Raw genomic sequence first — 15394 nt, forward strand, 5'->3', positions numbered from 1 at the left:
GTCAAAAAATAAAATTGAGAGAGATTGGCAAAGCCCTGCAGTTAGCTTGTAGCCACTAGTGCTCAGTAAGGGGAGTTCCAGGAATCCGATAAAATGATTGTACTTCAGCTGCTACTGGTTTCCTAATGGAACTGGTAGCTCACTCATAAAAATCACTCGACTAATGAAAACGCTGCAGACCTTGGCAAACATGAAGTTATTGCTCTGTGTGCAAGCATAATGAAGCTTCCATTTCATTGCCAGCCCCTGAATTATCTTCTGGATCAAAATTTTAATAAATTAGTTCAGGATCCCTAAGTTCTGCAATTGATCACCTAACCTAACTGACAGCTTTTTTAAAAGTGCTAGTTTCATATAATTGCAAGGTCTGTTTAAAAATCTCAATGCTACTGAACAGAAATTAATTAACACACCCTCCCCATTACCACCATGAGCATCCAGTTTCCAACACAGGACAGTTGTCATTTGCAAGACAATTGAAATCACTGAAACTATACCCTGTACTTGTGTGAAAACCACTGCATGACTTTAATGCAAATTGACAATTTGTGAACCAATTTTGTCTTTAATCTCTATTTAATTCAATAGTGTTTACATTTTGCAGCTGTTCCTATAATACACACAAATTCTATGATGCTGATTTATTTTCAGAGGATCGTTTCAATGAAGTTTTCTGCAGGTGTAGGTTTATTTAAATAGCAACTTACAGGTTTGTGGCAACGAAGAAAACTGTTAATTGCATAATTTATTTAAATAAGAAAACTAACAGTCCTGTTGCACTTAATTAGGAATACATTGGTTTACAAAATAATTCCCACACATTTTAGAGTGTAATCTTAATAGCAAAAAATCTCCCTCAATGCTAACATTACCTTAGTACTAATGCATTTCAGTGAATGATCCTTGTCTTTAACTTGTAAAGTCTTTGAGTGGCGTGACATTTCTGTACTTAAGAAAATCAAGCTATTTTGAAATGAATTTTAAAATTTCTAGGGCAACTGATTTACTGAATAATTAAAATTAAAGCTGTCATTGCATTGTTAAAACAAAATATCAAATGGTAAAAACAATTGTCACATATGGAGAACTGATTGGAGAACAGAGGAAATGGTGAAACTAAAGAAGTTTTTGGACTGGTCAGTACCTTTTCATGGTGGTCTCTATTTCAGATGTTGAAACAAACCAGGGCCATAAAATATCACTTTGGGGTGTGAGGAAACAGAATCTAGATTTGATTATGTCAAATTGAGGAATTAGTAAATGATGAGAGTGTATAAGACTAATGAATGGCAGAGGCTAGCAGGATGCTTGATCAGTGATTGCTGCAGTTCACTCTAAGCAATTGCATGAAAAGACGGGGAGGAGTAGTTCATCTGTAACGGCTAGACTTTAGCAGATGCACCTTGTTGTACAGATATGAAGACCCCTAAAGGCAAAAATAAGGCTAAGAAAGGGTGAACAAGATTTGGCTGCTGTTGGAATATTGTGTGGGGTTTGGGCCACGTTTCATAAGGAGGATACATTGAGTTAATGAGGTTGAATGTTATAATTCACTGCATAACTGATTCTTTGAGTGTAGCATCATATTGCCAGTCTTTGGTTGTCTTGAAAATTAGTGGGCCACTTCTTTGTAGTAATTGTTGTAAAATCAATTGACTTCAGCGCATTTCAGAGATCGTACAGAGTAATGCATGTTGTGTAGGTCTGGAATCCTGTAGCCTGGCTGTGTAAGAGTAGCACATTACATTCCTTAAACTGTCTTTTTTTTCAATGAAAATGTGATATTTTGCTTGGTTTCTTGATATAGGTCAACAGATTATCAGATCTACTGAATTTGCAATTTGTTGCAGTGGACTTGATTTCCTGACTAGGATTGCTAGTCAAGTACCAAAACTAATTTCACATTCTAACAGCAGTAATTAGGATGGTACTTTCAGGATTCCATAACAGTGAAGGCTTGCCTATATATTTCCAAGTCCAGATGGTATGTGTGGTTTCTAAGGGAGGTTGCAGGTGGTGGAACTCTTGTGCATTTGCTGCTCTTGTTATTCCAGTTGCTAGAGTTTCCAGGTTGGGAATGTGCTGTTGAAGGGAGGTTGGTGAGTTATGCAGTGCCTTGTGCGTTTTGTCTTGGATGGTTTTGAGCTTTTTGCGTTGTTGAAGCTGCACTTATCTAGGCACGTGAACAGTATTCTGTTCCACTCCTGACTTGTCTTGAAGATGGTGAACAGGCATGAGGTATTGGAAAGTGAATGAATGGTCACCTCCGAATTCCTAGCCCTTCAATTGTTCTTGCAACTATTCTATTTAAATGACCAGTCCAGTTCAGCTTCTGGTCAATGCTAACTGCGTATTGGTATTAGGTAGTTGATAATACCATTGAATATCCAGTGAAATGGTTGGATCCTCTTGTTGGAGATGTTTATTGACTGTCACATGTGGCATGAATGTTACTTGCCAATTATCAGTCCGAATCTGGATGTTGGCCCTGTTTTGCTGTAAATAGATAGCACCAGTATCTGAGTTGCTGCAAATGGTGCTCCATGTAGTGCAACCATCAGCCTTTTGGTCGTCTGGTGGAAGGAAGGTAATTGAAGCAAGTGAAGATGGTTACCCTAAGGAACTCCTGCAGTGATGGAATGGGAATGAGATAATTGGCTTCCAAAAACCCCAGCCATCTTTGTGCTAGGTTTGACTCCAAATAATGGAGAATTTTCCCTCGATTCTAATTGTGTCATAGTTTTGATGCCATACTATGTCAAATGTGGCCTGGATGTTGAGGATAGGCATGGTCTTCTCCCCAGAGGGGAGCATCTGTGACATCCGTGGTTACATTAGGCTGGCTTTTAATTCCACATTTACCCGTTCAATTTAAATTGAAGTAGCTACAATGATGGGGTTCAAACCTAGAGCATTATCCTGGGCCTCTGCATTGCTAGTCTGGTAAGATTACTACTATAGCAGCAGCGTGTTTTATTTACATGATATTAAAGAAGGTCTGTGATTCTAAAACATTTAATTAGACCACTTTGGTTGATCTGTTAAAAACTTACAAGTGGAGTTTCCAGTTTTATGGTTCAGTATCAGTGATAAATGGGTCACATTGTTGGAATACAGGCCTGATATTTATATTAGTCACAGATTAAATTCCCACACCCAAGACTACAGACATGTATCAGGTTTGCACCAGCATTTAATGTTCATAGTCAATGGATGTAAGTTCAGTACTGTACAAGTAAGATACTTGATAAAGATACCAATTTAGTGAATATCCTAATTCTGAATCAACCACACACTTGTATATAGTCGTTCTTGGTGGATTCTTGAGATGTCATTGAGCATGCAAATCAATACAAATTATGTATTGTCCTGTGTGAAGCATATTCTCTTGTCATGGAATATGTAATATAGCACGATAGCTCAGAGGTTAGCACCGTTGCCTCACAGCGCCAGGGACCTTGGTTTGATTCTAGCCTTCGGTGATTATGTTTGTGTGGAATTTGCACGTTATCCCTGTGTTGGCATGGGTTTCCTCCAGGTGCTCCAGTTTCTTCCCACAGTCCAAAGGTGTGCAGGTTAGGTGGCCTGGCTGTAAACAAATTTAGCAATCGTACATTTGGTTCCTTCAACCGAGTCATTAGTGTAAACTGTAATTACTCGAGACTACTGCTTGATTTCTGGACATTCTAGTCCTCACACCTACTGTTTTCTTTTAATGAATTAAACAATCTTCTATCCACATTATTATGGTTCCTCACATCATAAGCTTTCATTTTGTGTTGTAATCTTTAACGTGATACCTTGTCACATGCCTTCTAGAAATCAAAGTACACCACATCCTTAGGTTGTTCTTCATCCATATTTCTTGTTACTTCCTCAAAAAACTCTAATAGTTAGTCGAGTAAGACTTCCCTTTCATTAACTTAATTGAGATTGACATTTTTCAAAGCACCCTGCTCTATTCTCCTCGATAATCAATCATTTTCCCTATGACGGATGTTAAAACAGCTAATCTATAGTTTCTGGCTTTCATTCTCCACATTTCTTGAATAGAGAAGTTGCATTTGTTATTTGCCCATCCGGTGGCACCTTTTCACAATCTAGGGAACTTTGGAAAATTAAAATTAGTGCATCTACTATTTCAGCAGCCTGCTTCCTTTAAGACAATGGGATAAAGTCCTTTAGGACCTGGAACTTTTAGTTCTAATAATTTATCACTGTATCCTTTCCCTACTAAACAAGTTTCTCCCTCCCTTTCACCTTTGGACTCTCAATTAATTCTGAATTGTCATTTATATCCTGTAAAGTGAAGGCAACTGCAAAATATTTATTTTGTTATTGTTTTATTATAGTTCTTCTGCCGTTTCATTATTTTCAATCATTAATTCTGTAGAGAGACAGTCTCAACACATTCTCTGGAAGATCAACACTCACTTTGCTTTTTTTCCTGTTATGTACCTCTTTTAAAAACTCTTCTTTCTTGCTAGCTTTCTCTCTCTGTTTAATGTTTAGTCATTCGTGTTAACACCCTTAGTTAATTACAAATAATGCATCCGTCCCTTAAGTCTTTTTTTCCTCACGAGAAAGTACCTTTACTGAGTATTTTGAAATACTTCGTCGAATGTTTACCACTGCATCGCTACTGACCATAAGTCGTATGAGTACATTGAAGCCATTTGGCCCTCTGCACTCTACTCCTCTCTTTTCGCCGTAACCCTTGATTCCCTTGCTGATTTAAAAATCTATATATTCTCGGCCTTAAAATATACATGGCCTAGCCTCGACTGCCCTCAATGTTTTTACTATATTAATGGATCCACCACTCTTTGGGAGAAGAAATCCTCCTCATCTCCATCTTAAATAGATGACACCTTTTTCGGAGATTGTGCCCTCTGGCCCTAGACTTTCTGACAAATGGAAACAAACTTTCAGCGCCTACCCTATTGAGCCAAATGTGTCCTATGTTTTAACAAAATTGTCTCTCAGTCATCTTAACTCTGAGTACAGACCCAAACTGCTCAACTCCTCATAAGAATATCCTTCCATGTCCAGGATCAACCTAGTGAACCTCCTGTGGACTGCTTCCAATACTATTGTATCTTTCCTTAGATAAGGGGACCAAAACTCTTCACAGTCTAGGTGTGATGCAGCTAGTGCATGTATATGTTTTCTAATCAACCTATTCAGCGATACAGTTACATACCCCTGGAGCAGGTGGGACATTAATGTGGACCTCCTGGTCCAGAAGTAGGGGCACTACCACTGTGTCACAATGCCCAGCCCCTCCCTCCCCAAACAAGTGCCTTGTATAGTTTTAATAAGATTTCCCTATTTATGTAATCCCTTCCCTTTGAACCAAAGACCAAAATTTCACTCACCCTCCCTATTACCCAGGGAACTTGTATGCTAGTTTCTTGATTCAAAGAACAAAAGAGAAGTACAGCACAGGAACACACCCTTTGGCCCGCCAAGCCTGTACTGATTATCATGCCCTCATTAAACTAAAAAAACAAACCACCTGTTCTTATTTGGCCCATATCACTTTATTCCTTCCTATACATGTAATCATCCAGATGCCTCTGAAATGACGCCAATGTGCCTGATACCAGCACTCCTTCTGGCAGTGCATTCCAGGCTCCTACCACTCTCTGCATGAAAAGCTTCCCTCACACATCACCTTAAACTTTCTCCCTCTCACCTTGATCCTGTTCTCCCTGGGAAAAAGCCTCTGACTATCCACCCTATCTATACCTCCCTCAATTTTGTAGACCTCTATCAGGTCTCCTCTGAGCCACCACTTTCCAGTGAAAACAATCCAAGTCTTTTTAACCTTTCCTCCTAGCCAATGATGTTGAGACCAGGCAACATCCTGGTGAACCTTCTCTGCACTCTCTCCAAAGCTTCCACGTACTTCTGGTAATCTGGTGACCAAAACTGCACACCATACTCCAAATGCAGCTCAAGGGTTTTATATAGCTGCAACATGGTTTACCAACTCTTGTACTCCATGCCCCAGCCAATGAAGGCAAGCATGCTATACACGTTCTTAATCACCTTGGCCACCTGTGTTGCCACTTTTAGGGAACTTTGGACCAGCATGCCCACATCTGTGTTAATATTCCTAAGGGTTCTGCCACTTACAATATAATTCACACCAAAATTTGATCCTCCAAAATGCGTCACCTCTCATTTCTCCATTAAACTTCATCTGCTATTTCTGCGCCCAAGTCACACATCTACCTATATTCTGTTGTATCCCTTGACTATCATCAGCGCTATTAACAACTCCATCAATATTCATGTCATCTGCAGACTTACTAATAAGACCACCCACATTTTCTCCACATCGTTTATGTATACTACAAACAACAGAGGACTTAAGACTGATCCCTGTGGAACATCACTAGTTACTGGTCTCCATTCTGGAAAAACACCCTTCCACCGCTACCCTCTGTCTTCTGTGACCAAGCCAGTTTTGTATCCATCCATCCAGCCAGCCACCCAGAATCCCATGCGATTTTAGTTTTTGTACCAATCTTCCATGTGGGACTTTATCAAATGCCTTACTATAGTCCATATAAACTACATCCGCAGCCTTTCCCTCATCAATTATCTTTGTCACCGCTTCAAAAAAAATTGGGTTGGTGAGACATGATCTTCCCTGTACAAAACCATGCTGCCTGTCACTAACTAGTCCATTTTCTTCCAAATGTGCATATACCTTGTCCCTCAGTATCTTCTCCAAGATCTTCCCCATCACAACTCACCAGCCCGTAATTTCCTGGATTGTCCCTGCTTCCTTCCTTAAACAAAAGAGCAACATTGGCTAATCTCCAGTCCTCTGGAACCTCGCTGTGATTGAAGAGGATGTGAGGATGTCCACTAATGCCCCAGGTATTTCTTCCCTTGCCTCTCACAGTAATCTGGGATAGATCCCATGATTCCTAACCTGTAAACCAATTTCCCAGTTGACTTTAGCTGGCTCTGTCTTCATGCCCTCAAAGTTAACTTTATTTAAGGTGAAGACACTAGACTTGGATCCACTCTCCCCTCCCTCAATAGTATTCCAACATTCAGTTGCATTATTAAATGTGGAGCTGGAAAAGCACAGCAGGTCAGACAGTATCCGAGGAGCAGGAAAATTGACGTTTTGGGCCGAAACCCTTTGTCAGGGCTGGGGAGGGGGAGGAGAGCCCAGAAATGGATAGAGGGAGGGGGGTGGGTCTGGGGGGAGGGGTAGGTGAGATTGAGGTGGGTGATGCATGTAGGGGGTTATTGTGGTTGTTCAGTGGGAAGGATGGAGCTCGCTGTCAGTAGCAGAGAATTGTGTTGATGCCCCTGATCGTACTGAAGCTTCTCCTGTTCATTTTCAGGACTAGTGTTCTTTTCAGGTGTTTATTGATCTTTCCTCATCTGGGTCCTGTATCATTTGAAAAGAAGGCAGAGATAACCAGGTGTAGAGCTGGATGAACACAGCAGGCCAAGCAGCATCAGAGGAGCAGGAAAGCTGATGTTTCGGGCCTAGTCCCTATTTGCCTTTTGATTGTTGTTTCAAAGCCTGATTGGAAGCAGCTGGTCTTCAGTTATCACTTATCTTTGACATAAGGTCTGGACCCTTCTTCAGAAATGGGAGAGGGGAAGGGAATTCTGAAATAAATAGGGAGAGAGGGGGAAGCGGATGGAAGATGGATAAAGGAGCAGATAGGTGGAGAGGAGACGGACAGGTCAAAGAGGCGGGAATGGAGCCAGTAAAGGTGAGTGTAGGTGGGGAATTAGGATGGGGGTTGGTCAGTCTAGGGAAGACAGACAGGTCAAGGAGGTGGGGATGAGGCTGGTAGGTAGGAGGTGGGGGGTGGGGCTTGAGGTGGGAGGAGTGGACAGGTTAGGGAGGCGGGGACGAGCTGGGCTGGTTTTGGGATGCAGTTGGGGGAGGGGAGATTTTGAAGCTTGTGAAGTCCACATTGATACCGTTGGGCTTCAGGGTTCCCAAGTGAAATATGAGTTGCTGTTCCTGCAACCTTCGGGTGGCATCATTGTGGCATTGGAGGAGGCCCAGGATGGACATGTCATCCAAGGAGTGGGAGGGAGAGTTGAAGTGGTTCGCAACTGGGAGATGCAGTTGTTTGTCGCGAACTTAGCGTAGGCGTTCTACAAAGCAGTCTCCAAGCCTCCTCTTGGTTTCTCCGATATAGAGGAGGCCACATTGGGAACAGCAGATACAGAATACCATATTAGCAGATGTGCAGGTGAACATCTGTTGGAAGTAGAATGTTTTCTTGGGGCCTGGGATGGGGGTGAGGGGGATGGTGTAGGGGCAGGTGTAGCACTTCCTGCGGTTGCAGGGAAAAGTGCCAGGGCTGGTGGGGAGTGTGGAGCGGACAAGGGAGTCACGGAGAGAGGCAAATAAGGGTGGGGAGGGAAAAATGTCTTTGGTGGTGGGGTCTGATTGCAGATGGCAGAAGTGCCGGAGGATGATGCGTTGGATCCAGAGATTGGTGGGGTGGTACGTGAGGACGAGGGGGATTCTGTTTTGGTTGTTATTGCGGGGAGGGGGTGTGAGGGATGAGTTGTGGGAAATGTGAGAGACGTGGTCGAGGGTGTTTTCGACCACTGTGGAGGGGAAGTTGCGGTCCTTGAGAAACGAGGACATCTGGGATGTCCGGGAGTGGAATGCCTCATCTTGGGAGCAGATGTGGTGGAGGCGAAAGAATTGGGAATAGGGGATGGCATTTTTGCAGGAAGGTGGGAGAGAACTGGTGTATTCTAGGTAGCTGTGGGAGTCGGTGGGCTTGAAATGAATATCGGTTTCCAGGTGGTTGCCAGAGATGGAAACAGAGGTCCAGGTGAACTTAAGGTTGGGGTGGAAGGTGTTAGTAACATGGATGAACTGTTCGAGCTCCTGTGGGAGCACAAGGCGGCGCCGATACAGTCATCGATGTAACGGAGGAAGAGGTGGGGGATAGGGCCAGTGTAGCTTTGGAAGAGGGATTGTTCCACGTATCCTACAAAGAGGCGGGCATAGCTTGGGCCCATGCGGGAACCCATGGCCACCCCCTTTGTCTGTAGGAAGTGGGAGGAATTGAAGGAGAAGTTGTTAAGGGTGAGGACGAGTTCAGCTAAGTGGATATGGGTGTCAGTGGAGGGGGACTAGTTTGGCCTGCGGGACAGGAAGAAGCAGAGGGCCTTTAGGCAATCTGCATGGGGAATGCAAGTGTATAGGGACTGGACGTCCGTGGTAAAGATATGGTGTTGGGGACCAGGGAATCGGAAGTTTTGGAGGCGGTGGAGGGTGTGGGTGGTGTCATGGACATAGGTGGGGAGTTCCTGGACCAAGGGGGAGAAAATGGAGTCGAGATGAGTTCAGTGGGGCAGGAGCAGGTGGAGACAATGGGTCGACCAGGGCAGTCAGGTTTGTGGATTTTGGGAAGGAGATAGAAACAGGCGGTGTGGGGTTGGGAAACGGAGGTTGGAGGCTGTGGGTGGGAGGTCACCTGAAGTGATGAGGTTGTGGATGGTCTGGGAGATGATGATTTGGTGGTTGGGGGTGGGGTCACGATCAAGGGGGCGAAAGGAGGAGGTGCCAGAGAGCTGGCATGTGGCTGGAAAGAAGGCAGTAAGGTTAACATAACCATCAGTAAATTTCTGGTCCAATTAAATCATAGAATCGTAGAATCCCTACAGTGTGGAAACAGGCCATTTGGCCCATCGAGTCCACACTGACCCTCAGAAGAGCATCCAACCCAGACCCACCCCCGACTCTAGCCCTGTAACCCTGCATTTCCCATGGCTAACCCACCTAGCCTGCACAGCCCTGGACCCTGGGCAATTTAGCATGGCCAGTCTTCCTAATGGCACATCTTTGGACTGTGGGAGGGAGCAGGAGGACCTGGAGGGAGCCCACGCAAACGTGGGAGAATGTGCCAACTTGACGCAGACAGTTGCCCGATGCTAGAATCAAATCTGAGTCCCTGGCGCTGCAAGGCAGCTTTGGTAAGCACTGAGCCACTGTGCTGCATGTCCTTGTGGATGTTTGGCGAAGCTTTTCAGAACCCTTTGCAGCCTGTTCTGGTATAACTACTCTACCTGATGCCTGCTATTCACTTACTGTAAAGAAACTGTACCACCCTTGTTTTGCAGCTTAAACAGGGAGGGGACGCTGTTTGTGATGCTCATACAAGATTTTTCTAGCTTGTATGTGTAGGAGTTTTTCAAAGAGGATTATGCTAAAAGAAAATATTTATGCTACAGACTCATGTGAAGACCTGTCATATTTTGGTTTTATTTCTTTTGATAAATTTTAGGGTACAACACAATTCTTAGATTAGGTTTACAATTTCTTTTGAATTTTCTTTTGATATTTCACTTATTTTTCTCCTGCAGATGACTAAGATGGTATTGCCTGCGATGGTGAAGCGGTGAGTCACTCAAGTCATTATTATTTATAAGGGAGAATCCCTTCCTTCAAGAATTCATTTAGAATGACTAATGAACCTTGTCGCCCTGTTTAAATGATTGAGTAACAATATATGTATCATAGAGAATGATTCATAGGCTCAAGGAAGTCTTCCCTTTTGATACTGTGGCTATTTCTTTCTGTAGGTGAACACACTCAAAAAAAGAATGAGTCATCAGTCTAGCACAACCTAGTTTTCTGCAGTAGGTTTTTGACATTTTTAAAGGCAGTTGCAGTGGTGTTTCCCAGGGATAACCTCACCAGCCATAAACAGCACTGAAATAAGTGAATACAGAGCTTTTTATTCACTGGTCATTTAAAAATGATGTATTGGCCCTGTGTGAAAGAAGCTGAACTCCTGAGACTCCACAACTAAAAGAAACTTCAGATTTATTCCACAAATGTGAGAACCACATTAATTGTTGGCTCACACATTCATCACTTATGATGTCTTTCATAGGTTAAAAGGTCACATATTTTGCTGTTCTGCATCTTGTCTGATTTTAAGGTTTTCCAACCTAATGTAAACAATTTAAAACTTCCATGTCCTTACATCATTGCTCCTGAAATTGTCATCAAAGTCTGTCTTCCTTTCCTCAGCCTGAGGCATTGCAGGGTCAAAGATAAAAGTGTAAACGTTGGTCACAGGCTATTTCAAGCCTATAAACATCACAGAACCCACCCATCAACCAGGAGACCTAAAATGTACCTATACGTGAGTAGCCAAATTGTTTTGAATAAATTGGGTGAGCTGCTGGTGCCTGTCATAGTTCCTGAGGCTCCTTGTGCATTGTCAGCAGTTAAATCGGAGTTGCCCGCTTCTCTGCCAGCTGTCCAGTGACCAGTCCCAGAAGCAGAGGAATGCTGAGAATGGGAGACAATCACAACTGGCAGCAACCTCGTGCTGTGGAAAGGGGGACATGCATCAAGCTTTTTAACAACATTTCTTTTCTTTTCTTTTTCCTTGCTTTTTTTAGTAGCTTCCTAGTACAGTCCTACATAAGGAAAGCTGCTCTGGTTTGCAGACAAGTCTTAAATATGGATTGTTAATCTATACAAAACAGCCCAGTGTTATGGATGTTAAAAGTTGGACACTTGGAGGCCTAGTAGAATTAGCACTGTGCAATAATTCTATCTGTTCGTTGGTATGAAATTTTAAGTGTTTCACTACAAAGTATGGACTTGCATTTTTTTTAGGAAGTCATTGTAAACCGTTAATGTCACTAGTGAATAAGATTTACAAGACTGCGGTTTATAGTTCTCTGGATGTCACTTGGTTGCGGGTGGAACCCTAGTTAATTTTCCAGTAATGCTACATTACATTGTAGATCAATTTAAAAACTATGATCTTTTACAAACATCAATAGATAGATTTGAGATTCACCTTCAAATGTTTTGCCTGGAATGCACCTTTTTTCTTTTTGTCTCAATGAATGTTTGTGTTCATTAGAGCCCTTAATTAGCTTTTTGCGGAAAGTAAATAATTTTGTAAACACATGGGGAGTACCATCATTTCCTTGCAGCTGCATCATTGTATCTGGTGATCATGAGGCAAAGGTAATTAACAGACATTTAAGTGATGTTTATTACTATTCAGCACCTTAAATAGGAAATGATCTCTTGATCCTATGTTTAAAAAAAATTCTGCCAATCTAGCTATACTGCAACTGACTTGAAAGCAAGGATCACATGCATTCCGTTATGGATTCTGAATTGTCATTTGAGACCCTGGCATAAACCCAAGTGCTCCGTATGAAAGGAGGAAAGCTGTGGGTATATCGACATGTTTACTGTCAGGTGCACTGACTGAGGAACATGACATGTACCTTGTAAATACCTTTGTGTAATGTACATATACATGGGTAAGAAATGCACGAGTATCACACGGGATCAGGAAGGCCACAGGTGTAGTCTGATTACTGAAAGAAGTATATAAACTGTTACAAGTACTTGGTCTTGAGAGAGAACTGAGGTGAAAATAGTGCTGCAATTCTGCCATTTTTGTTTCCCCTACATTGGATTCTCTGTGTAGTCTTGATCTTTGATTTGTAATGGGGAGTCAGTATAGCTTTCCATGAGTCTGTGTTCCTTTTAGAAGGATATTCTTTTACTTGTAATCCAGAAAATAGCATTTTAGTTCAGGCTAAACGGTCCAATCAATCAATCAAACATTGGGCAAATGTTTTCAAACCTAACTACTTCTTGAATATTTTGCCTGTCATTTCACTTCAAAATCTCAAATATGGTGTCTCAATTACACATTTTTACCATGTCCAGAGCTTCAGACTGTAAATAAGTATGCATTGTATTGCCAAATATCTATTCTGAAATTGTTTTCTGATCACGTGTTAGTAGATTCACTTGAGCAGAAATCTGTTTTCTCGAATATAAATTTGCATTTGTTTCATCTGAGAAATTTTCTGTGCACCTTTTCTCCTTGAGATTATGGTTAATTGTGTAATAGATAGTTGGATAAATATCCAAAAGTCCACTTCCTATTAAATAGCAGTGCAGTATCCACACTTTTCATTAGCTTTGATTTCTGAAGTCAGGTTATATGCATGCAGTTATGGTTCACTCATCGTAAATTCAAAATAGTGTGAACTAACTTGTTGAAGAGAGTCACACCTCATGGTTTCAGTGCACTGAGCATATCATAGCTACTGTCTTATTGCTCACAACTTTGCCGTCAGCATGAAGGTGGTTGTATAACTATTGCAAAATCTTTCCATTATGCACATGAAATAATCCTTTTAATGATTTATTTCAGAGCTTCTATTATAGCAACTTAAGGGTTAAACTTTTTATGTTTATAATGTTACCTTGAATGTTCGGTATAAAAATCATCCTTGTTTATTCCAGTGGTTAATTGTATTGTGCGTATTTTTAACAGGTCAAAAGGCATCATCCTCAATGTGTCATCAGCTACTGCACTCTATCCTGTACCTTTACTGACTCTCTACTCTGCCACCAAGGTGACGTGTTGCCTATCCTTACAATTCTCTTTCTGTGTTTATGTTGGTACACGTGATGTAAAGGGCCGGTTACCCTGTAAATTCCCATTGCATTTATGTTTTGTTTCTTTGTCTTTCCCACAGTTACAATCTGATTTTTGCCCAATGTATCAAATGTTTGAATTGGATATTGTTTTTAAATCATAGCAACTGCGCATGTTAAATGTTTGAAAAAAAAGTCATTCAGGCCTCAATATTAACTGTTTTTCTCTCTTCAGATGCTGCCAGTTTCTCCAGACTGCCAGCATCTGCAGCACTTTGCATTTAATGAGTTTTAAGACTTTAATGTTGTTATCAATATTAAGTTTTAATGACATTAAGAAATATTAATAAGTTTTGCAGAAAATGCACTGAAGCTTACAACACATTGAGATAAGGTAGATGGAGCTACCTATTATCTGTACAAAGCTGTAACTAAATTAGGAGTGCATAATGCCAACACCTGGTAACAAAAATGGGTCATAGATATTTTCATTGTTTTACCGTGTTTACAGAAGCAAATGCTGATGGGAATCTCGCAAAATTTATTCAGTGTACAGTGAAAGTTTGGCCTCCACTTTTATGTCTCAGTTTGTAGCCTAAAAAGCAGATTCAACTTGATATTTTTGACAGCTTGCTCGAGTTACAACTTTGGTGTGTCAAATTCTATATTGTGAAATATGTGCGATCCCAGTAATATTTGTTCAACAGTGAATTTAAACAACAGAAGTATTGTGATATCCCAAACAAAACGTTCCTGGCAGGGAAGTCTGCTTTGTGGAAAGTAGTTAAATGTGTCGTCCTTAGCACATTCATGCATGTTCATTTCTCTAAGCTCCTTACAGAATAGAATTGTAAACAATTCTTAACTGCCTCTTCAGTGTGTATTTGGAAGTGACGTAGATGCTAAGACAATTGAACTTGAGGTGCTGCAACAGCAGATTATGGCTAATTCAATTCTTATAGAAGTTTTTGTTTAGCTCTTGTAGAATGAGGAAAAATCTGGTAGCTTGCCAGTGATGTTCATTGTCAACAGTTTTGAGTTACATTTGCTCAGGTTTTGATGATTTGTTCTTGAATATTCTCACCATCCTGACTTGCCATTTTTCACTGTCGTTGGGTCAAAGTTTTGGAACTCCCTCTCAATGACATTACGGGCCTTTCTACATCAAATAGCCAGCAGTATTTATTGAAGGCAGCTCACCACTACTTCTCTGGATAGGCAATGAATGCTGGCCTAGCCAGTGACACCTACATCCCATGATTAATAACCATTTGTGTTTATAAAGTGCCATAAATATAGTATATTTCAAATGTCATACCCCACCAGGGTAATGCACTGGAAATCGGGCTCCACAATTCCTGGAGTTGTCCCAGATGTGAAAATTTGATTTAAACTTTGAATTGTCCAATTCTATTAACTGTCTAATTCAGATTAAATGAATGTACACACCAGTTCTTTTCAATTAACAAGAAAATAAGTGTTTATTGTAATCAAACTGCTTTCAATCAATGGCAAAAAAACATGAATTGCTAACTTATGACTCAATAACTTAAACTCTACCCTTTTTAAAAACTCCCATACACATGAATGAAGAAAAATATTGAGTGGCGGAGGGGAAATTAACCAGAAACACAGTTCTGGCACAAATCTGGATCAAGGACATGGATGATTTGTTTTCTTTTGGCTCCGTGCAGTTCTTCACTAATGACGCAACATTGTAGCAACACTGATTCTCAGTCGTTCATTCACTCTGAGGATTCATCCTTTCACTGTCTCTGAATATGATTTCCACCCCCCACCCCCGTCCAGAAACTAACCAAGTGCTTGTTACTATGCTGAGCACATAACAACTGGTTAATTTGAAAACCAATCAAAGTCAGTGGACAAAACTGCCCTGAACACACACACACACACACACACACACACACACACACACACACACAC

The 15394-nt window shown here is 41.4% G+C and overlaps 1 protein-coding gene across 1 annotated transcript in view; it reads left to right on the top strand.

Annotated features, from left to right (window-relative positions):
* Window positions 1-15394, top strand: part of LOC109922926 (very-long-chain 3-oxoacyl-CoA reductase-A-like) — a 155547-nt gene that overhangs the window by 126853 nt on the left and 13300 nt on the right. Inside the window, exons 7-8 of the mRNA XM_048606889.1 lie at window positions 10381-10415; window positions 13347-13428. Of these exons, the coding sequence (XP_048462846.1) occupies window positions 10381-10415; window positions 13347-13428 (117 nt within the window). The remainder of the gene's footprint in view (window positions 1-10380; window positions 10416-13346; window positions 13429-15394) is intronic.

The sequence above is a fragment of the Rhincodon typus genome, chromosome 17 (genome assembly GCF_021869965.1).
Source record: "Rhincodon typus isolate 14 chromosome 17, sRhiTyp1.1, whole genome shotgun sequence".
In the NCBI taxonomy this organism is placed as follows: Eukaryota; Metazoa; Chordata; class Chondrichthyes; order Orectolobiformes; family Rhincodontidae; genus Rhincodon; species Rhincodon typus.